The sequence below is a fragment of the Euphorbia lathyris genome, chromosome 4, assembly GCF_963576675.1.
Source record: "Euphorbia lathyris chromosome 4, ddEupLath1.1, whole genome shotgun sequence".
Taxonomy (NCBI): domain Eukaryota; kingdom Viridiplantae; phylum Streptophyta; class Magnoliopsida; order Malpighiales; family Euphorbiaceae; genus Euphorbia; species Euphorbia lathyris.
The window spans coordinates 46,499,446-46,521,935 of record NC_088913.1 but is presented as its reverse complement, the minus strand read 5'-3'; the positions used below and the strand labels follow the sequence as shown (position 1 = coordinate 46,521,935).

Below are 22,490 nucleotides of genomic sequence, written 5' to 3'. Positions count from 1 at the left end.
TACCATTTTGAGGATAAAGAAGACTACTACGATTATATGAACAAGAAAGGGGAGCAAGAGAAAGAAAATGAGGAATTACTGAAAAAGAACATTATGGAAGAAGTTCGAGATTTACATGGCTTGGGAGCAAGTGGTGCTAAATTTTATAATCTGAAGACTTGCTTATCAGCGACGGCCTTACCTGTGAAGTTTAGATTGCCCTAAATAAAGAAGTTTGATGGGACGGGGGATCCCAACGCCCACATGAACCAATATGTGGCTTTCATAAAACACATGATCCTCATTGAAGAGCAGGTTTTAGGCTTGTTCAACAATTATCTCGAGGGGGCTGCCCTTGTCTGGTTCCACTCATTGCCGTCTTCCACGAGGAAGGACTGGAAAGAACTCACTAAGGCTTTCATCATGCAGTATAGTTTCAACACAGTCTAGAAGTCACCCTAAAAAAGGTAGAAAGCACTAAACACCATTCTGGGGAGTCTTTCTCCGAGTTTGTACGCAGATGGAGGGCCAAGGCGGCGGTTATAAAACAAAAGCCATTACAACAAGACCAGATCCGAATGGTGATCAGCAACACCCTACCTTATATCAAGAGTGAGCTGAGATATATGCCATTCATAGACTTCAATCAGATGTATAGCTACGCCTTGACAGTGGAAGCAGATGGGGAACCGAAAAAGGCCTACACCAAGTGGACCAAGTTGGGGTATAGTGTTAGAGGGCCCAGTGGAAGTATGGAAACAACAGCCGTGAAGGTACTCGACCTCAATTTCGTAGGCAGAAGGCAGTTTGCTAAGCTCGATCAAACATACGCAAAAGTTTTTGAACGATTACAGAAGAAGGGATTGCTAAAAGCCCTTACACCCACTAACAAGATGCTGCCAATGCCCCAGATGCAGGCACGAGGATATTGTGATTTCCACAACATTTACGGACATATATTGGAGAACTGTGAAAGGTTGAAGAACGAGATCCAGGACTTGATTGATGAGAAAAAGATAGCCTATCCTGCATCAGTTAATCCCTCTACTCGGCGTAATCCATTTCCAAATCATAGAGTGACCATGAGTGGATCAAGGCTTAAGGAAAGTGTTGTGCTAGAGTCCTTTGAAGATATAGAAGAAGAGCTGTTGGATTCAGAAAAAAAGATTAAAGATAAGGAACAGGTCGTATGTACTCGTGTTGTCCGAAGGAGAAATGGATGCAGTGCTAGAAGGCGAAGAAGGACATGGTGTGCCTTATGATGAAGACGAGGCTATAGAAACAAGAGAAGGGTCATCTTGGAGGATTGTGCCCGAATTGAGGATGTTTAGCAGGGTAGAGGACCCCAGGTGCATTTGTATGAATACGTGGCTGTCATGCTCATAGACCCCTTCGGGATGGAGGAGATCTCCCAATGGTTTTATCATTCTCTTGTTGGCGAACTATTGAAGTGGTTGCAATTGTTGCCCCGGGTATTCCAAAAACAATTGGGCACGATTGTCAAAATTATTCCTGAAGAAGTATGTTGGTTCGAGAGAGGAAGCAGAGAAAAGCAATGCCATGCAAATTGGGCCGATGAAGCATCTGTTACCGTCAGTTGAGAAATTTAAGGGTGATGAAGACCTTATGGAGGACTTGCATTTTTATCTATCTGCTATGGGCCCTGTGGGTTTCAAAGAGGACGCGATCACAAGTCTATTTTGTAATTCACTAGAGGGAGAGCACATGGCACTTCTGATGAAGGTCAATAAGAATTAGGGTACAATGACTAAGATGTTCATGAAAGAATATGTAGAGCATGTGCCCCATGAGGAAGCACGAGAAATGGACGATGATTACTCTCTAAGGGAGATCCCATAAATGACAAAAACACACGGGGAGGGGAAACCCCATAGATCACATTAACTAGTACCGAACCCACATGCTAGAAGCGGGATTTAATGTGGAAGAAATAACAGAATCCTTCGCCTAGTCCTTAATAGGAGAAGCTTTAAGATGGTAACTTGTTCACCCATGAGAGGTGAGGAGAATATGGGTTCGGGTCATGGATGCCTTCGTACAAAGGTATGACATGTATATACCTCCAACAGGGTCTCTAATGGAGGTCGAGAGAGTACTGCAGTCACGAGACAAATCTTTTAAGGATTATGTGAAGAGGTGGAGGTACAAATATGTCACGTGCCAAGCGGAATTGAGTGATTTTGACCAAGTGATGATAATTCGAGGGAATTTGCTCCCTCACATTAAGAAAAGGTTAAATGAGTGTTCTTGAGGAGCTTCAAAGAGGTGCTAGGTTAGGCCTGTTACAATGGACCGGACTCATCCTATGCTAACCCTAACGCTCCCCGCATGATGGACTTGATGGTGGTAGACATATGGGAAAGCTCATCGGACGAAGAAGACTCAAAGAACAAGGCTCCTATTGATATATGGGCCGATTCTGATGAAGAGGCTGAAGTAGCCGTGATGATGAGATCAGGTAGGGTGGCTGAATAGAAAGGACCAGCAGTAGACCCCAAGGGTGAAGACGGGTCAACAACTAAATCAGATGATCAGGTTTAATAACAGCTGAAGAAGACTCAATCGAAGTCTACTATATGGGAGGTATTATGTCACTCCAAGTAACATAAGGAAACCTGATGAAGGAGCTACAGAATTTGGTCATCCCAACCGATACTGAACCAGCAGCATTAGTGGGGGCAACCATGGCCCGCAAGAACACGGAGATCACATTTACCGATGGCGCTATCTAGTCGTTGGAGATATACAACCTCTCGAATTGCGTGTGTAATTAAGAAATAGTATGCTTTTATCCTAGACTTCATATCACATCCAATGTAATTGTCATTATGTCAACATTTCATCTACATTCACAAGCATGCACATATGCACAACTATCTGGATTTGCAAAATATAAGACTATAAGATGTGAACTTGATAAAGTCAACAATCTCCCGAAAATAGAAGTTCTAACAAAAAGAATAAATCCAAAAGACCACATGAACAAACCATCTACTAAAACAAAAATAGAGATTTATCCAAAAGACAAAATAGGTCCTAACCTACATCGCCTGGACACATCCACTACATAAGCTTCAAAGTATGATTTTCTAACTGGGACATTTCTTATGACACGTACTATGTAGCTATCAATGTTCCTAGTTAGGGTGCTAGTGTACACACGGGTAGAAATTATATTTCCTGGTCATTGAGTTATAGTCGAACTGTTTCAAGGAACTCTAACACCCCTATGTCCTAGCATGCTCATGAACAACCGCACAGTCTTTCTGTAGTTGTTCTCTTGAATTTTCCATATTGCATCTAAGATACTCTTAAGCTTCTCATGTTGCAACAATTCGTGGAGTTGCCTAAGTAGGGCATACTGATCGTACTAGGGGTACACTCGAGCCAAACCTAGATCGAACAGGGTTCGGCTCGACTCGGTTCGGCTCGAGAAGTACTGAGATTGGGCTTGGCTTGAAGCTCACCGAGCCTGAAATTTTGAAGCTCGGCTTGAGCTCGATATAGGTTCGACTCGAGCTTCGAAGCTTGTCGAGCGACTCGTTTTGATTTTTTTAAAAACAGTTTTGAATATATTTTATTATCTAAAATTAGTCTTCTAATTAAGGAATACCAAATTTAAACTCCAAAAAACAAATATAACATTTAAATGTCTTTTTTTGAGCCTAATACAAATTGAATGTCTTTATATTTGTTAGGATCACTTAAGATAATTATTTTATTATTATTATTATTTGTTACATTATAAATTAAATATTAATATATAGTAATTAAAAAATCAATCGATCCCGCTCACGAGTTTTCGAGCCGAACCTAAGGAAGCTCGACTTGGCTCATGAATGTCTCGAGCCGATCCCGAACTCGAACCGAGCTCTATCGAGCCAAGCTTTGACCGAGCCGATCTCGAACATTTACCACCTTGGCTCGTTTGCACCCCTAAATCGTACCCTCTATATAAACCACCTGCCCAAATGTACTATTGCATATAAGTATGCAATGACTCCAAATGATGCGTAATTGCCTCAATGTCATTCCAGGTGATCTGTTTACTTAAACGACACTTCTTTATATTCCACTCCATTCAACTTAGTCTTGCACGTTGGTGGGGAAAACGAGCAAGCATCGGAATCCTCACAGTGCCGATCATGACTAGCAAGACATAAAGAAAAGAGAAAGATTAGGTTATGAACTAAATCTTTCTGAGATAAAAAAAAACTAACTTCAATCCATTTCTTTGAGGAACATACGACTCACGATAAAAACAATTTTTCAGATTATGTGTATGTATGGTTATATTGGTTACACAATATTTGCAAAAAGACTACAGTTATACACAACAGATGTTGTATAAAATTTAAAAATAATATTTGATTAACAATCATTAATTAATTATTAATCAATTTATTAGAAAAAAATTCTAATGATTATTTTTAATAACATGTTTATTTAAAATATATTAAAACACATTTTAAATATCTAAAAATTACAAAAGTAATATAATCTTTTATTAAAAAATACTTTTAATTAGAAACGGGTCTCAAAAAATTTAATTTTCAGAATCTGAAAAAAGTTTTATTTTTTTTTTGTAATTTACTTTTAATTTATATAAATTTTTCGGTATTTTTAAATGGTTTTTACACATTAAAAACAATTACAGCAACCTAATTAATTCAATATCAATTATTCTGTACATCCAAAAATAAATTAAAAATTACAAAAAAAATCCCCAAAATCAACTTCGAGCAGACATCGGGAGATGCCACACATGCGGTGTGTGTGGGCGGCAGCCAACGGTGCGTGCAGGCCACGTGCCGCCTTCCCGACGTCCGATGGTCACGAGACTTTAGTGGGTTGGGGTCTCTAAGTAGGGCTGTAATCGAGCCGAGCCGAGTCGAGCTTTGGCCTGTTTAAGCTCTGCTCGCTATAAAATTAACGAGCTCGAGCCCGAGCCGAGCTTGCTATAAAATTAACGAGCTGAGCCCGAGCCGAGCTTTGGCTTGCTCAACGAGCTTGAGCCGAGCTTCGAGCTTGTTTCGAGCCCAAAATCCTCTTTTGGACTTGGTTCATTAAGAAAATTATCTAACCATGAATTGTTTGTGAGTAAATTGTTAATTACATTTGTGAAGTTTACTCGCAAATAACTTTTTAATTGTGTACATAAACAAGCTCACAAGCAAAGTTCGTGAATAAATAAACAAGATGCTTACAAATAGTTCGTATATTACTCATTTATTATGTTTGTGAACAAACTCATCTAATAACAAATGAAATAATATTAAGTTTAGATAATTGTGAACTAACACAAAACTATATAATTTTCTACAAAACTAAAATTTGTTCATAAATGTTCTAATCAAGCCTGCTCGCGAGCTTTCGAGCCGAGCTTTGTCCTGCTCAAGCTTGGCTCATTTACGAACCGAGCCAGTAAATCGTGTTCACGAGCGGCTCGTTTACAAATCGAGCCGAGTCGAGCCGAGCTTTTATCGAGCCGCTCATGAGCGGCTCTGTTCATTTACAACCCTATCTCTAAGTTCGAGGGTGTGGTCGATTTTGGGTTTTGGCGACTAGAAATATGTGTTATAGAGCAAACAGACCCTAATTGGCGTGTATTAGCTTAATCGTGACAAAAAAATTCCAGCAGCCTCCGGGGCGATTTTAGCAGACCAAAAACATCCCGAGACATATTAAAAATACAGATTTGAGAATTGGCTCAACCAAGCATGCAATTATTCAATTAAAAAATTAATAGAATCATAAATCATGCATAAAGGGTTCCTAACAGATGGAACACGGAGCTAAAAGTCTATGATACCAATGAAGACTTCAATGGAGAAGCCTAATAGATTTCTCTTGCCTCTAAGGGACGGGTAATGAACTTGGATCTATCAATAAGTAAATCAATAAATTTAGGCTTACCTCTTGTATCGCAAATTCATTGAATAGCAGCGGAAGTAATTGACATTGGCTTCGTATCACCGATCTAGGCGGTTATCACACCAAAGGAGTAATCTCCGTTATTTCACAAACTAAGAACGTAACTAGAAGACAAAGAGAGAAATAGAGAGAGGGGCGCGTATAGGAGAGAGAGATAGTCTTTTTTTCTTATATCTTAGCCTTAAGGTTGTAGCCTCCTTAGCTATTTATTTATAGTTAGGATAGAACCCTAACCCTAATCCTAACCTAACTAGGTTACGGACGGACCATAATACTAAATGAGCCAAGACCCCGTTTACTTCACTTATCCATTGATGCTCATAAAGTATATAGTAATAAATAGGACAAGTGTATCCTATCGCAACAAGTAATACAGTGCTTAAGCACGAGATCGTACCACAAGGACTACTATCCTCATTAGTGTATTCAATTGGTAGTCTGTCTGTTTAGCTAGGTTAAAAAGCAATTTGGTGTTTAAAATAATAAAATAAACAACTAAACTAAGAAAGCAGTAATAGATTTCTCTTGCCCCTGGTTCTGGTTCTGGTTTTGGTTCTGCTGAGGTGGAGGGGCTGCAAATCCTGGTGGTCCTAGAGCTGCTTGGCTGTTGGACCAACTGAACCCTGGATGGTTTTGCCTCCAAGGCGTGCTGTATTGCCCGTACTGTTTGATGTAGTTCACAGACTCAATGACCATTGGGCACTCTGCGTTCTTGTGCCCGCCACTACAAAGCTCACACTTCGCCACTACTTCAGGTTTCTGAAACTGAGCTACCAAAATGTCCATCTTCTCAGTTAGTGCTGTGATTTGTGGATCAGGTTCTGCAGATGTACTTGGGGAAGCGACTGCAAACACTCCCCTCCTCTGACTTGGCTTCTCGATCTGCCAATGTGCACTCCTCTCGGCCAGCTCCTTTACCAGACTGTAAGCTTGAGCTGTCGTCTTGTTGAACAGATTACCTCCTGCTGCGGCATCCAGTGAAGCTCTGCTAGCAGACGTGATAACTGAATAGAACAGGTCAACAAGATGGTGCACATCAAAACTGTGGTGGGGGCACTTTCTCAACAACTTCTGAAATCTCTCCCATGCCAGATGCAGGTTCTCACTCTCAAACTGCCGGAACGAAGTGATGTCACTCTGTGCAGTCTTTGATGGCGGGAAGAACTTGGCCAAGAATGCGGCCATTTTGACGTTCCAATCCGTCAGAGAACCCGATGCGAGTGAGCTCAGCCAATCTGCAGCATCATCCTTCAGAGAAAATCTGAACAGCTTCATGAAGACTTGTTCAGGTGTAACATCTTTGTACTTGAAGGTGCCACAGTACTCCATAAATTTGTTGAGGTGTGCGTTGGGTTCTTCATGGTAATCCCCACCAAACTGACCTGAGTTTTGGATCATCTGTATCATCGCCGGTTTGATCTCAAAGGAAGCTGCCGTAATCTCGGGATCAAGGATGCTTGAGATCGCAGTCGGCCTCTGTGCCTTGAGCAGCTCCATAATAGACCTATCTGCCATTGGTTTCTCTTCACAAACTTCCTTGGGGATTGTTGTGTTGAAGTTCTCATCGGCTCTTTGTCTGAGCAAGGCTGCCTGGCGTTCTTTCCTTAACCTGCGAGAAAGACAGTCTATATCAGGATCAAACCGTAATGGAGAATGACTCCGAGAACGTCGGTTCATGGTAAGCTGAACAAACAAATATACCAATAAAAATTAAACTAATCAAAATTACAATAGTCCCCGGCAACGGTGCCAAAAACTTGATGCTCGTAAAGTATATAGCAATAAATAGGACAAGTGTATCCTATCGCAACAAGTAATACAGTGCTTAAGCACGAGATCGAACCACAAGGACTACTATCCTCATTAGTGTATTCAATTGGTAGTCTATCTGTTTAGCTAGGTTAAAAAGCAATTTGGTGTTTAAACTAATAAAATAAACAACTAAACTAAGAAAGCAGTAAACAGAACTAGCCGCAGGGTGGATTGTGATTAATGATAGTTACAACCTGGGAAGGAGAATCCATTGGTTAATTCCTATGAATGGGTTTATAGGGGTTCAGGTTCAAGTTCAACTAGTGATCGAAGGTAATTGCCCTAAGTGAAGAACTAATGTGATCAGTATTGCCCTTCCTATTCACATGCATTCGGGTGACGGCTTGATTAGGCATATACCCTAGGTCATGCAAAGCATTAGGTTTCTTGGCAACTAAGGCTAAAGTCGTAGCCCAGCCACGAAGCCTCGTTCATAGTGGTCTCTAGTAAAGTCAGGTTAATGCAAATTCAGTATAGATTATCCCATGGTCAAGGATCCATCTAACTATTATCTAGCTAATGTCAAGGTTACAGGCATTAGGCATATTATATACATAAACGCGCTAGTTGGTCATTATCAATGCTCATTCTAGCAATTAATCATGTTCCTAACATTACCTAGGCATAAAGCATGCATAAACTGATCGAATCAAAAGCCAATTCTCAAACCCTAAACCCCTAAACATTCATAGCAATCACACCAATTTCATCCCCATCCTATATTTGATGGGGATTAGTTTATAGACAAACCAATCATTATAAACATGCAATTGAGGATAAACGAAAGCATTCTTGAATAAATGTAATAAAGATTAAGGGAAGGAGAAGAAGATTCTAAAACCCGTTCGTCTGATTACATGTAAAACAAGAGAGATCCTCCACCCTTTGAGCTGTTCTTCAAAGAAATTAATCTAAAACTACAAACTGTTTGGAATCTAAAGCTAAGAATATAAAACTTGAACGGAAAAATAATAATGTGTGTAATCTCCCCGAAGAACTAAGTTAAGCCGCCTATTTATAGTCGTAGGCAGATAACCTAGGTCTCTGGGGGTAATAAGGTCCTTTCCCGTGCTAAAATAGGTATTTTAAAACCTAAAATTCGAGATTCCAGCTGGGGAGAGGCGTTTTTGTGCCTCTCCCACCTCGTCTCGCCGAGACAGGTTAACAGTTTAGACACCTCTAAAGTGGGGGATCAGATTGGCTAGATCGTCTCGTTGAAGCACTCCAGGCTTACCGAACGTCAAATCGCACGCTGACGGGCAATAGCTCAGGTCTGTCTGTTTTTGGAATGTCGTCTATGAAGCCTCAAAGATGATGCTTATGTTTACCTAAAATGCCATTGACGTTGATGAAGGAGACTACTATCGATTGACGATTGAAGGCACATCCTTCCCTTGTCTCGGCAAGACAGTGCCTGTCTCGGCGAGACAGGCTTGTGTCTCGACGAGACAAGTACCTAGATGGGGCAAAAGGTCCGGTTTTTCTCCATTTTGGTCTCTGGGCTTCCGAAATCCGCTCTAATGGTCTGTGATGAATCCCAAAGGTGCTCCGACGGTCCCTGAATTGTCCGGACCTGGTTCGGGAATGCTCGAATAAGTCTAAAAACATCTGAAAATACAGAAAACGCTATAAATACTAGAGATTACTTATTTTAACTAAAAACTACCAAAACAATAAGAAAACTGAAGGGAAATAAAGCAAAAATGCACTAAAAGGGATCTAAAAACCCTATACAAATGGGAGCTATCATCCATACATATATAAAATTTTATATCTATGCATAAAATATTATCCATAATATATTTCCACGATTTATGCATTTATATTATTCAATAATATAACAAAAGCATTTAATTATAACTTTATATATCTAATATACCATATATTAATTTAAATTAAAATATAATAGTTATGATTTATATTTTCAAAATATAAAATCATTATTATTTTCTAAAATCCTGTTTTAATGGATTTTAATCGCCCTTGGTAAGTTCGACTGTAGCGGTATAGTGAACAGTCCGCCTTTGCGACGGTTCACTAATTTATAATTTTAATTTTATTTATTTTAAATACTTGATAGCGGCCTATACATTGATTAAGTAATTGATTTCATTTTGATTAAAAACGTTTTGTGGTTGTTTTAGCCCTTTGTTGTATCATAAAAACTTAGATTAAAAATTTGTAGTCTTGTATTGATAGGAATACTGAATACGGATAAATTTGTGATGAAGACAAAGAAGTCATTAATAAAGTTATTAATTCTAAAATCATCTAATGATTTATGAAACACCACTTATAAATGAATCATGAATCTGTTAGTGGGTGAAATCAAATAAGAAGTGTCAGTTAAAATAATAAAAAAAATAAGAATGTTTTCATTTCTTTTTGAAACTCAGCGTAGATGTTATTGTTTTCATATAGTCTGTTTTGTTTTCTTAATATTTTCATAATAAGTAAAAAAATAGTTGACGTAATAAGAATTAATCTCACTTCAGTTCAAAAAAAAAAAAAAACAATTAATCTCACTAAGTTGAGATGCATGTATTCATTTATAGCAAAGGTAAAATCTAGGACTTTTTAGATGAAAATCATATTGTCATAAAAGTTATAATTACATCATGCTATAAAAGTTAATTCTAAATATATCATTATTTTCTATATATTATAAATAAAATACTTCATATGTTTTTTTTTATAACTCGTTTAAGGTTTTTCATCAAAACCAATACAACATTAATTACACTATTAAAATGACTAATTTACTCTTAATATCTTTCTTCTAAATTTATACTTTCTGTGAAAAAATTCTCTCTGTTCTTAAATTTTATAGCTTAATTAGGACTATTTGCATTAATACTAAACTTCTCTCTCTTATCATAAATAAGGTCAAAATTGAAAAAATATTTCTAAACATGCATTCGTAATACAAAACGACATATAAAAAAGAACAAATTAAAAAAAGCCAAAACGTCATATAATAAAAAAACAGAATGAGTATTCTTTTATAACTTAATTTATAGATTCTAGATCCCAATTCATAAATTTTAAATCTTAAAAAAATCATAAATCCCTAATTTATAAACTTTAGTCCTTAAAATATATTTAAAAGAATAATTTTCTTTATTTTATATCATTAAAATTATTGTTTGACATAGTTGTAAAGTACTTCCACGTAAAATTTCCTAATATTTATAGAACCAACCCTTTAAACTATTGTTGCTAAACCCCATTTCTGTTAATAAATACATAATTCAATAATTCTTGTTTTTCTTGGAATCCTAACTGTAATAATAAAAATAAGAGTAAATTTCATTAAAAAAATTCAAGTGGTTACACGAATTGTCAAATGTATAGTTGTGGTTTTTTTAGGATTAAGAGAGGACTAATGTTTGTCTCTTTGCTAAAAATGAGGATCTTTTAGTTTAACACGTTAAAAATGACCTTTAACCACCCTAACATAAAAAGAAATTCCAAAAATTAAAGTTGTTTAGTATTACATTTACTATGTAAGCACATTTTTTAGTTTACAAAATCATCCTTTTTTTTTAGATTTCTCTCCCTAAACATTCACTTTACCCCTCATTATAAAACAACACCTAAATGACCTCAAATGAAAATTTTCAAGCATTAAAATTGATTAAATCAACTTTTATTCTTAGAAATTTTCATTTTGAGACTGTTAGTGGTCATTTTTGAAGTGTCAAATTAAAATATTATCATTCTAAAAAAACGAGGAACCTCAATCCTCTCTTGCTTGCAAAAAAAAAACCATAAACATACGTTTGATAATTCGTGTAACTAAATAGTTTTATTTTTAATTTACCCTAATAAAAAACAATAGGTGTATTTGATTTAACTTAAAAAATTCCTCAAACTTCAATACAATTCATTTACATTTTCCAAAACAATTATATATATAGAAGCGTAATGGAGCTTATGAAGTTGGTGTAAATTTCATTAATGGTGTACAACCTTTACCCTAAAACACACTTTGTTCTATAATCTTCGATTTGTCTCACTAATATGTACGAACTTAGAGGGTGATCTCCCACTGTGGTGTATAGTCGGTGAAAATGACCAGTTAACGCCAGTCATTCTTATTTCATCTGACTCATTAAAAAATATGGGACCCACTAATATTATAAATATTAAATTACCCTTGATCAAAATATCTTTTTCAAATTAAAACCCACCATTAACATTAACATGTTTCAAATTAAAACCCAATAAATCATATAATCTAATCTATCAAATATGTTTCAAATTAAAACCTAATAAATCATAATCCAATCAATCAAATATGTTTCAAATTAAAACCCACCATTAATCTCATCATTAGTTCGAAAACATTCCATGTTAAAGATAATGGAGTCACACAGATAATGGAGTTCAAACACGACTAAGATAATGGAGTTCAAAAACCATTATCATCACCGTCGCCATCTCCGTCGTTCTCTCTTAACTGTAATTTCGATTTCGGCACTGAATCTAACGAGGAGTTATACAGATACAGTTTGAGAATTTTTAGATTAGGTTTGCTTTGATTTTGATTTTGTGCTTTAAGGAGAGAGAAAAATCTAGGTTTTATTTTGTTTTGAGGAGAGAGAAAGATCTGGGTTTTGTTTTCCAGATATGAAATTCAAAATGTCTGCATCAATTCATAAGACAGATGAATTCAAAATATCTGCAACGATTCATGTGGGAACTTGAGATAAAGCTGAGAACTCTCTTCAAATGGACTGTCGATCTATTTCACCAAAACAAAATCAATCACCTATTAATCTTCAATTAAACAAAAGAACAGACAATCACGCATGTCTCCTAAGCAAGAACAGATGGGGAGGGTGATGGATAGAGGTGTGGCAATGGGGAGGGGATTATCCGAAAACCGCGGATATCCGAATCGACGGGGATGGGGAAAATTTGTAAGAATTAGGGATGGGAATGGGAACAGGAAATTTTTTCCCCGAAACCTAAATGGGGATGGGGATTGCTATATCCGCCTCGTGGGCATCACCGCCCCGTTACCGTGTGGATTCTCGTGAGGATCCCTGAATAAAATTATTAATTTTAATTTCTAACTAATATTTTTATATCAATGTATCATATAAATTAATAACACGATGACCGAATATGTATAAGGACTTTTATAATATATATATATATGGAAAATATTGAACTTTACTTGATCATGCATTGGATTCTTCTAACTAATATCAGATTTTATGTTTATGATTTGTGATTATTTAGATTCTTCTAACTCGGATTTGTGATTTAAATTCTTCTAACTCATATTAGACTTTACACAGAGTATTATTAGGTTTACCATTTTATATTTTAAATTCTTCTAACTCAGATTTGTGATTTAAATTCTGCTAGAGGTATTATTAATTTTAAGTAGGTTTATTTTGTTTTGAGAACTAGCTAATTTCAACGGAATATAATTAGTTTATTTAAATTGGGTTTATTTTAATTGTCGATTACAAATAGTACTATTAATTTATTGGGCATGAGGATTCTCCGAAATCGTACCAAAACCGTATGGGGATGAAAAAAATCCCCGAATCACTTAATGGGGATTCTCCGAAACCGTCCCATAAACATTTAAGGACGGAGTGGTAAATGCATAACCGTCCCCGCCCCGCACCGTTGCCACCCCTAGTGATGGATGTGTTTTGAGAGATTCTGATACAAAACGATATCAGCGTTTTAGATCTGATTCATTGTTTCAAAAACTGAGTAGCCTAATTAGGAAATGAATTTCGTCTTCCTCCACCTCGGTTTTGTTTCAGATTCGAGTAATTGAATCAAAAATTGGTTTTCTTCCATTCGATTAAAATACCAACCTTCCAGTTTCTACTTCTCTTCTTCAGTCAATTTGGCAATTAATCTATAATAGCAACCTCTTTTTGCCACACCACCACAACCATGACTATTTAGAGAGAATAGAGGAGTTAGAAAGAGAGAGTGAAAGTTAGAGAGAGAAAGTATTCACAAAAAATAAATGAGTGAGAGATTATATTTTTTTATTTAGGAAGGAAAACATAAGGGGGTATTTTAGTAATTGTACATATGGTGAGTCCATCTTCATTAATGAATGGAATGAAAACTGGTGAGGTGACGTGTTGACCGGTCATTTTCACCGGCCATGTACCACAGTGAGAGGTCACCGATAAGTTCGTACATATTTGTGAGACAAATTGAAGGTTGTACACCAAAGTATGATTTAGAGTAAATGTTGTACACCATTGATGAAATTTACTCCATGAAGTTTTAATATATCCAGTGTCAACTTAGCATAAAATAAACCAAATTCACTGATTGTATTTTTAGCCTATTCAGTTCAACTCTTGAGTTGACGAAATAGTTCATAAGCGAACAACAAATCAAGTGATGACTTAAAAGTGAAAAATAAAAGCATTGAATAGCACCATTAGGAGCCGAAAAATTGAAAAATAAAATCTATAGAAACTGTCGACATGGTTTTAATTTCTTTTAATGTAAAAGCGTAAAAAAAAATCAATTTAGCATCCATAGATCAGAATAAACACTCATTCTCAGTGAATTTTGGATATGTCATTCAGTCTATAGATTATATACATCAAGATAGAGTGCAAGTGGTATTATAGGGTTGGGTTGAATGATTGTTCTTGTGGAGAAAGAGAAGACATTGAGCTTGGTAATGGTGTTTAGGGTGGATAAGAACTTGAAAATGACAGGTGAATCTTAGACGAATCAAGATAGGCAAACCATTTCCTGATTCCAACACGTCCTCCATCATTCTTCCAGCTCCATACATTGCTTTATTCTTCGTTCCTACGTATAATTTGAATACTCTTGAACTATGGCTCTCTGCGTATAGTTTTGAACCCTGCACACCATTTCATTTACATCTTAACTTCTTCAACATATTTCATGATTAATCTTGTAAAATGAAAAACTATATATCATAAGAATAGTATAGCAAGTATGATTGTTATTATTGACAAATATCATTTTATCTTTATGGTCTAATGTTAATGTGATTATTGACAATTACTGACGGCTTTTGAATCGCAGATATATACTTGAAATGATAAAATTAAGATAGAGTTTTTCTCAATAGGATAACACTGGACTAGTTCACATTAATGGTGAAATTGCCCTAATAACTTTAGGGTAAAATTAACCCTTATTTTATTTTATGTTATATCCGATTTATATTTTATAAAATGAGTTTAATAAAATATGGCCCCTTAAGCCTTGCTTGGATGAAGTATAATTAAAGTAAGGTAATGTAAGATCTTATAAGTAATGGTTTAATAATATAACGGGACGTTTGGTATTCTATTGGGACAGAGATAAGGATAAAGGTTGGAATAGGGATAAGGATAAATGGTTGGAATAAGGATAAAAATACGATAGTCGAGAATTATTATTCAATGTTTGGTATGTGGGATAGAGATAGGGATGAAATAATACATTTACTATTTTAACCTTATTTAAACTACATAACATTACTTTGAGGGATAAGATGGACTTTTCCATCCTATTAAAATCGCAGGAGCTTATCCCACCTCCTTATACCACCCCCCTCCTGGGTATAGGATTTGAGTGATAAGAGTCTTATCCCTTATCTGTCTCACGCTTCTATCTCTTAAACAAACACGGGATAACTTATCTCGTATTTTTTATCCCTATCCCACCTCCTATATCCCTTCTAACAAACAACCCGTAATTATATATATAAAAATTACTTTATATCTTTTCGTTTGTATAAATAAAATAAAAAGATAAAGGGTAATTTTGAAAGAAAAAGATCACTACCATGACTCCCCCCAATTTGGGGTGAAGGAAAATTACTCAAAATTCATCCTCACATATCCTCACTTGCTATGCTCTTCAATTACACCTCAAGACAAACAAAGTTATCTAATTACCTTTACCCTCACCTACTCTCAAATACCATCATCCAAACAATCTCTTAAAAAACTGAGTATCTTGTTAATTTGAACATCAATCCCCTAATTAAGTTCATGAGCTAGAATAATAAGAAGTTTGGATAAGTTAAAACGTGAATTAATTTAAGTTCAGAAGACAATTAGAGCATCTCCAAGAGACTCCTAGTGCACTCTCTAAAAATAATATAAATAATTGGTTCTTAGTGATTTAAGAGTGACTAAGACATTTCATCTCCAGCAATACTTCTTATATTCACTCATTGTTTATTATTTTATCATTAAAATTATTAATTGTTGTTATATTGACCAATAGTGTGAGGAGAGAGACTCCTCAATAATAAATTAATTAAGAGGCACTAAGAGATGGAGAGAGGCTCTCTATTAATAGAGGGGATGGAGAGACTCTTAGTGATTTGAGGAGCCACTAAGAGGCTGTTGGAGCTCATTTTTCATTCTCCCTCCTCAAATTTTAACTTAAGAGCCAACTTAGAGGTCGTTAGAGATGCTCTTAGATCACTCTGAACATTTCAGAAAGTCAATATGTTATTTAAGCAAGTTTAAAGTCAATAAATAATTGTAAGCAAGTTCATGGGGCTAACGAAACACCCTTAAAATTTAGAAGACCAGTCGATTTTCTAATTAAGTTCATAGTCCCCAGGTCCAATTAAACAATGACAACTGGGATGACGCTTGCTATATGACAAAGTACACCACCCAATATCATTGTAGTCTGAAGGTTACAAAACCAATTGAAAATCGACACATGCCTAGTGAGTTATTAAGGCACACTCTTAAGATTACAGTAATCACCTCTCGAAGCTACTATATAGATAAAGTGAGCACTAATTAAAAGGTATATAAAAATCACAGTCACTAATATTCGCAACCTTTGCTAACTTGAGCATCGCAGCGGGTTCATCGAATTTCAACCTCTCTCTGATGAGCTGTTACTTTCGTTTAAGATCCCTTGGGAAGGTCCTAGAATGCAACAGATATTGCACAACATCAACTATTATTGAAAAAATCGAATCAAGCTTGCTTACGAGCGTGTTCATGAATGGTATAATCGAGCTTATTCATTAACCTATAACCGAGTCAGCTCACGAGTTTTCAAACCGACTTTCGTTGTGCTCAAACTCTACTCTGTTATAAATTGAGTTACATTCGGTCAATCTTTTATCGTGCTGAATAACGAGGTGCTTATGAACGGCTCTGCTTATTTACCGTCGTAATTTTGATTACTATTATTATAGAAAATGATGAAATGTTATCCATATATTTTTAACTTTAATTAATGTTATCTTTTGTTTTCTGAAAATATATCGATAACTTATGGTATTTAATTAAAAAAAATAGTAAAAATGAACTAGGAACCCTAGTATATGGTAAAATTGAACTAGACGTTAGTGCATTTTTTAGAGACTTCTTTGTTAAACTTTGAGGAGTTAGAGTTAAAAACTAACTCCAACAGTCTTTTAGTGGCTCCTCAAAACACTAAGGGGACGTTTGGTTCATGCAATGGTAACATAATGAAATCAAAAAAGGAAAACACAGAGAAAGGAATAGAATGACTCTGAATTCTCTTATCTGTTTGTTTTAGTTCCATAAAGGGAATGATATGCCTCTAAGTCCCTTTGTGGCTGTTTGGTTCAAATGAGGTAATAAATCAGAGTTGTATATTTAACAACAATTTCTATAAATACATATTTCTCTATTAATAAAATATAAGAATTACAATCAATTAATTTACCATTGAAATCAAAAGATGATCAAAAAAATGTATAAACATTATATTTTAAAAAGAAAATAATTAAAAATAAATATTAAAACTAAATAGTATGATAAAAGAAAAAAAAATTGGTCAAAATTATTTGTCAGCGTGAAAAGGTAAAAATAAATAAGTATAATGATCAAAAGTGAAATTAATTTAGGGATAAAAAAAGTACAAATAAATAAATACAATGATAAAAAAAATCAAAAAATAAAATTTAGTCAAAAATATTTTTTGAGGAAAAAATAAATAAATATATATATATATATATATATATATATATATATATATATATATATATATATAAGGATTAAAAGTGAAATTAATCAAAGAATAAAAAAGTAAAAATAAAAAATATATGGACCAAAATAAAAACTATAAAGTAAAGTAGACAGTAAAGTAGAATTTTATAAGGAGGATGGAATTCAAGTTAGTAAAAGAGGGAAAAGAGAATAGAAAACCTTAAAAGAGTTGAGGAATAAAATTAGAAGAGTTAGAGGTAAACCAAAACTAGAAAGGAGTAAAGGGAATGATTAAATTAATAAAAAAAATACCAACAAGGGAATGAAACCTCTCATTTTTCTTATCCTTTCATGAAACCTCAAAACAAATGCCCCTAAGATTTTATCTTCCTTCCCCACTAATAAATGAGTTCTTAAACATCTGACCTTCCATATCACTTGGAAGATCCAGAATTCACAATTGAACATATGTATTATGATCCCGCTTAATAATTAAATTATAATATGTGTGGGTTCATATTACACATGGAAAAATACGTATGGAAGGTCTTCCATTTAACATAGAGAACCATGTGCTTCTAATAATTTTCTCTAATAAAAGAGTCTCTCTCCATTTTTAGTGACTCCTCAAATTATTTTTTGTTATATCTATTTCCTTATTATGAGTAAATATAATAATATATTACTAATAATGATAAAAAAAAAGTGAATAAAAAGTGAGTATAATAAAATGAATTAGTCACTTCTTAAATTATTAAGAATGAATTGGTTATATTAGTTTTAGTGAGCGAAAATTAGGTCCATTCTTTTTAAGTAAAATTAATCCTCGCCATTAAAGGCAAAATTGACATTGTCCCATTAAATTACTTGTATTTTCAGTTTCACTTAGAATTATGACTATTTTCTTTCTTAAAACCTATTCTAAGAACCAAATAATACTTTGAAAAATAGATTAATACATCATACATGTAACATCCGTAATTTTATAGAATAACATCCGTAATTTTATAAAATAAGTTTTGCAAAATAAAATTTATAGAATATATTATAATTAAAAATTATTAAATTCTTTATTATGTGAATCAATTATTATTATTATTATTATTATTATTATTATTATTATTATTATTATTATTATTATTATTATTACGGTTTAGTTTTGATTTAGGTTAGATTAGAGGCGGAGTGCAGCAGAGGCAGGAAAGGATTTTTTACAAAAAAAAAAAAAATACCTCTTTTTCATCTTTTCTTTTTCTTATTTCCTTCTATTATATTTTTCTTTATAACTCCTTATTCCGGCCATCTCTGGGAATAAAAATTATATCATTAAATTCCTTGTCTCGTGAGCAATATTTTGAGACCACTATTGATATTTTTCTGACCGAAAAATATGATGACCGGAGTATGTAATTTTACCGGAAAAGTGTTAGATCTCGACCTTTTAGGCGGTTTTATTAGCGAAAGAGGTGTACTTTTAGACTCCTTTAAACGTTGCCTATCTCGTGGTTGTCTCGGTTCGCGATTCCGGCATCTCCGGCGAACTTCCGGTGGCCGACCACCATTCTCCGGTGAAACTCCGGGGAGCCAGTAACGGGTCAATTATAACCCGAATAAATTAATTAGCATTTTGGGATGAGAGGTAAACTTAATTGCTTATGTTTATATATATTTATCCATTTATGTGATTGTCTATTGTTGTCATAGAATAATAAAATAAATGTTGAGTATTTGGTTATCATTTTATTTGTGTTATTTATACATATAGTGATTTGAGGAGTGAAATTTTAAATGTTCTCTGTATAGTTGAATTTATTAATATAAGGTTTTGTTTCTCTTGTAATCGGGTTGCTCATGTATTTATCTATCAAGATAATTAGTTATGAAATTATACCATGGTAGAAAGGGGAATGTATATGAGTTCAGAAGATTATGAATTATGAATTATGAATTATGAAATTGTGTTGGATTATGTTTGAGTTAGAACAAAACATAAATAGCTAGCTTAAGTGGATAGGTACAATGGTCTAGAGGTTTGTTGATACTGTGATCGCATACACCTGTCTTAAAAGAGGAGACGATAGAGTGTTATTAAATTTTGGATTGGGTTTGGTACTGTGTCTTGCAAGTTAGACGATAGCAGTACCGTTATAAAAGTACTTATATTATGAAGTCTCAAGGTTGCGTGTCTTGCAAGAGTAGACGATAACGCATACCTATTTTGATGTTAAAGACCATTAGACATATTTCACTTTAGCTAGGGCCCTAAAATAAATATAATAACTTTAGGGTATTATGTGTAATAAAGAGTCCGGTTTGGAATGTCATCTATTTAATTTTAATGATTTCATGATATATAATATATATGAACTATATGTGTATATGTATATATATAAATATTCCTAATTATGGTTATTAAGCAGCTCACTCATTGCCATTTTGAAATTTTCAGACTAGGTTCAGAGGTTCTCCTATTTACTAGATTTTCAGGTTTACCCTGCATTCAGAGTGACCAACACAACCGTCTCATCCCCATTAGGATTTATTATATTATTGGATTTGATTATTTGCTTAATTTTAAGTGAATATTATTGACGGGTTAAATTGTTTGGTTGGTTATTTAATTCTTGGGTTATGAGATTTTGCTAGACGGTAATAAATGCTTATGTTGGTGTTTGTGCTTAATTATGCTAATTGCTTGGTTTCTATGTTTTTCAATGTGACCCGAGATGGGGGTTACAATACATATATTGCATCTCATGAAGAATACATAAGTTTGGAATTTAGGAATTTGATTGTAAGATTTTACTTATATAAAAGAGAAATAATATAGGGTAAATTACATTCATGACTATAGAACTTTATTTATTTTTACGATATTGTAATTAAACTTCAAAAACGTAATATAAAGTAACTCATTTTTAGATTTTCTAACATGAAAGCCAGTCAATTTTAATTAATGACTCAAAATGAATACATCTAAAAATTAAAGTTGTTTAGAATCACATTTACTATGAAATCACAGTTTAATTTTCCAAAATTACTATTTTTGGAGTTTTGTCTCTTTAAACATTTACTCCTTCAAAACGAAAAAGTTGAATGAAAGTTGCTTACAATATAATCAGTTCTTAGAAATTTTCTATTTTGAAGTTATTAACAGTCATTTTGAGATGTCAATTGAAGTTTATTAACCATAACATTAGAAAGTGTAAAGTTGAATGGTCATTGATATAATTATCCATATATATATATACTTACACGTGAGATTGCAAAAGGGAGATGAGCAAAGAACATTTGCAAAATTGGAGGATGAATATGAAGAGCAAAGAGTCTGGAGTTGTTATCTACAAGTAAATGGAGTGAGCAATTGGTAGTGAGGATCTTAGTTGTAACTCCACTTCCATCTACTCCTTCCCCTAGTCCAAATTCCCTAACTCCTCCCATCTGCATCCACCAAATTTAATAGACACATACATATATATATAAAATTTAATAGACATGTATATGATACCCTTAACAGGATCTTAGTTGTACAATACAATACATACCTTGATAGAAATGGTGGGTGGTGGTGGCTTAGTAGCAATGTAGAAAACAAGCACAGCAACACACAAACTAAAAAGCAATCTCCAAGACAATTGCAAAGAGATCCAAGCCAAAGAAGAGTTTCTCCTAAAAGAACAGTATATCCACCAAAACCCACCTTTCCTCCCATAATAATAATCGTCTTCATCTTCTTCTTCCAGCCCATCCACAATGATCAAACGCTTAATTCCACTTTCATCCCCGTCCACGACCTTCTTATTTAAGAAATTTGAGTTGTTGGAACCACGAGAAGAAGAGTAGCGGGAGAGAGTGAAAGTGGAAACCTCAGGCTCAGGCTCAGGCTCAGGCTCAGTATTTATGTGGGTTTTGTTTAGGTCTGCACTGTTAGCATGTGAAATAGTGGATGGGCTTTGGACGTAGTAACAACATGGATACGAATGAAACAATGTTTCTTGATCTTCACTCTCCATTTTGGTGTGATTCTCAATGTCAATGTGTGTGCCCATTATACAACTACTCTACTTATCTTATCAGACAAACAGACAAGGAGAGAGTGTTTCTGACAAGAGAGAAAGGGGAAGCTTTTCACGGTTTTTAAACTTGATAAAGACCACAACATATAGGTTGCTTTGGCCAACAACACACCCTAATTTTTTTTTGTTTTGGATTAATTTATATTTACATCCTTAAATTTAGCATGTTTTGTCTATTTACACCCTTAATTTTTAAAATAACCTATTACACATTTATACTTTTCATTCGGATCTCAAGCACACAAAATCATTGATATGTCATCTTTGATAGTTGAGGTGACATGCGTACTATAGAAAAAAAAGCGTGCGAGTTCGTTTTGTATGCCGATTCATTTGTTAAAGATGACAAATCATCGATATTTTGTGTGTTGAGGTCCGAATGAACCAACTATAAGTATGTGATAGGTTTTTAAAAGGCTTAATACCCTCCCAGCCCCCTTAAGTTGGCCCAATACTGCAAATGGCCCCGTATTTACACTTTTAACAAGTAACCACCCTAACTTGCTTATTTCGAATAAATAACCCCTCAAATAGGTTATTTCGGGAGTTGTTTTTTGTCATTTACTTAATGTATCACTAGATTAGTTAGATATAGCAACTGATAATTTGAAATCTTTTATTTCTGATGTAATATTATGTTGAATGTTGTTTTTGGGTTTATGGGTTATTTGTTCTAAATAAGAAACTTAAGGAGTTATTTGTTCCAATTGAGTAA

General features: G+C 34.4%; 1 protein-coding gene across 2 annotated transcripts; it reads right to left on the bottom strand.

Moving 5' to 3' along the window:
* Positions 1–14,081: 14,081 nt before the first annotated feature.
* LOC136225859 (uncharacterized) lies at positions 14,082–21,822 on the bottom strand. 2 transcript variants are annotated; one of them, XR_010687340.1, is made up of 4 exons: positions 21,245–21,822; positions 20,955–21,140; positions 16,574–16,664; positions 14,491–14,617 (listed from the first exon to the last, which is right to left on the bottom strand). XR_010687340.1 is itself a non-coding variant. In XM_066013997.1 (3 exons), the coding sequence occupies exons 1-3, from the start codon at positions 21,746–21,748 to the stop codon at positions 14,348–14,350; spliced, it is 960 nt and encodes a 319-aa protein (XP_065870069.1). In that variant the 5' UTR covers positions 21,749–21,822; the 3' UTR covers positions 14,082–14,347. The 2 variants fall into 2 exon arrangements, 1 of the variants encoding a protein (XP_065870069.1); XM_066013997.1 differs by lacking the exon at positions 16,574–16,664 and having other exon boundaries at positions 14,082–14,617.
* Positions 21,823–22,490: the final 668 nt, after the last annotated feature.

Bases quoted from the DNA above. Each gene is read 5' to 3' on its own strand.
- LOC136225859 (XM_066013997.1), bottom strand. From the start codon at position 21,748: ATGGGCACACACATTGACATTGAGAATCACACCAAAATGGAGAGTGAA. The intron at 21,141-21,244 runs GTATGTATTGTA...TGGTGGATGCAG, and splicing joins CACCCACCATTTCTATCAAG to ATGGGAGGAGTTAGGGAATT. The intron at 14,618-20,954 runs GTAAGTATATAT...AATGGTGTGCAG, and splicing joins TCCCTTTTGCAATCTCACGT to GGTTCAAAACTATACGCAGA.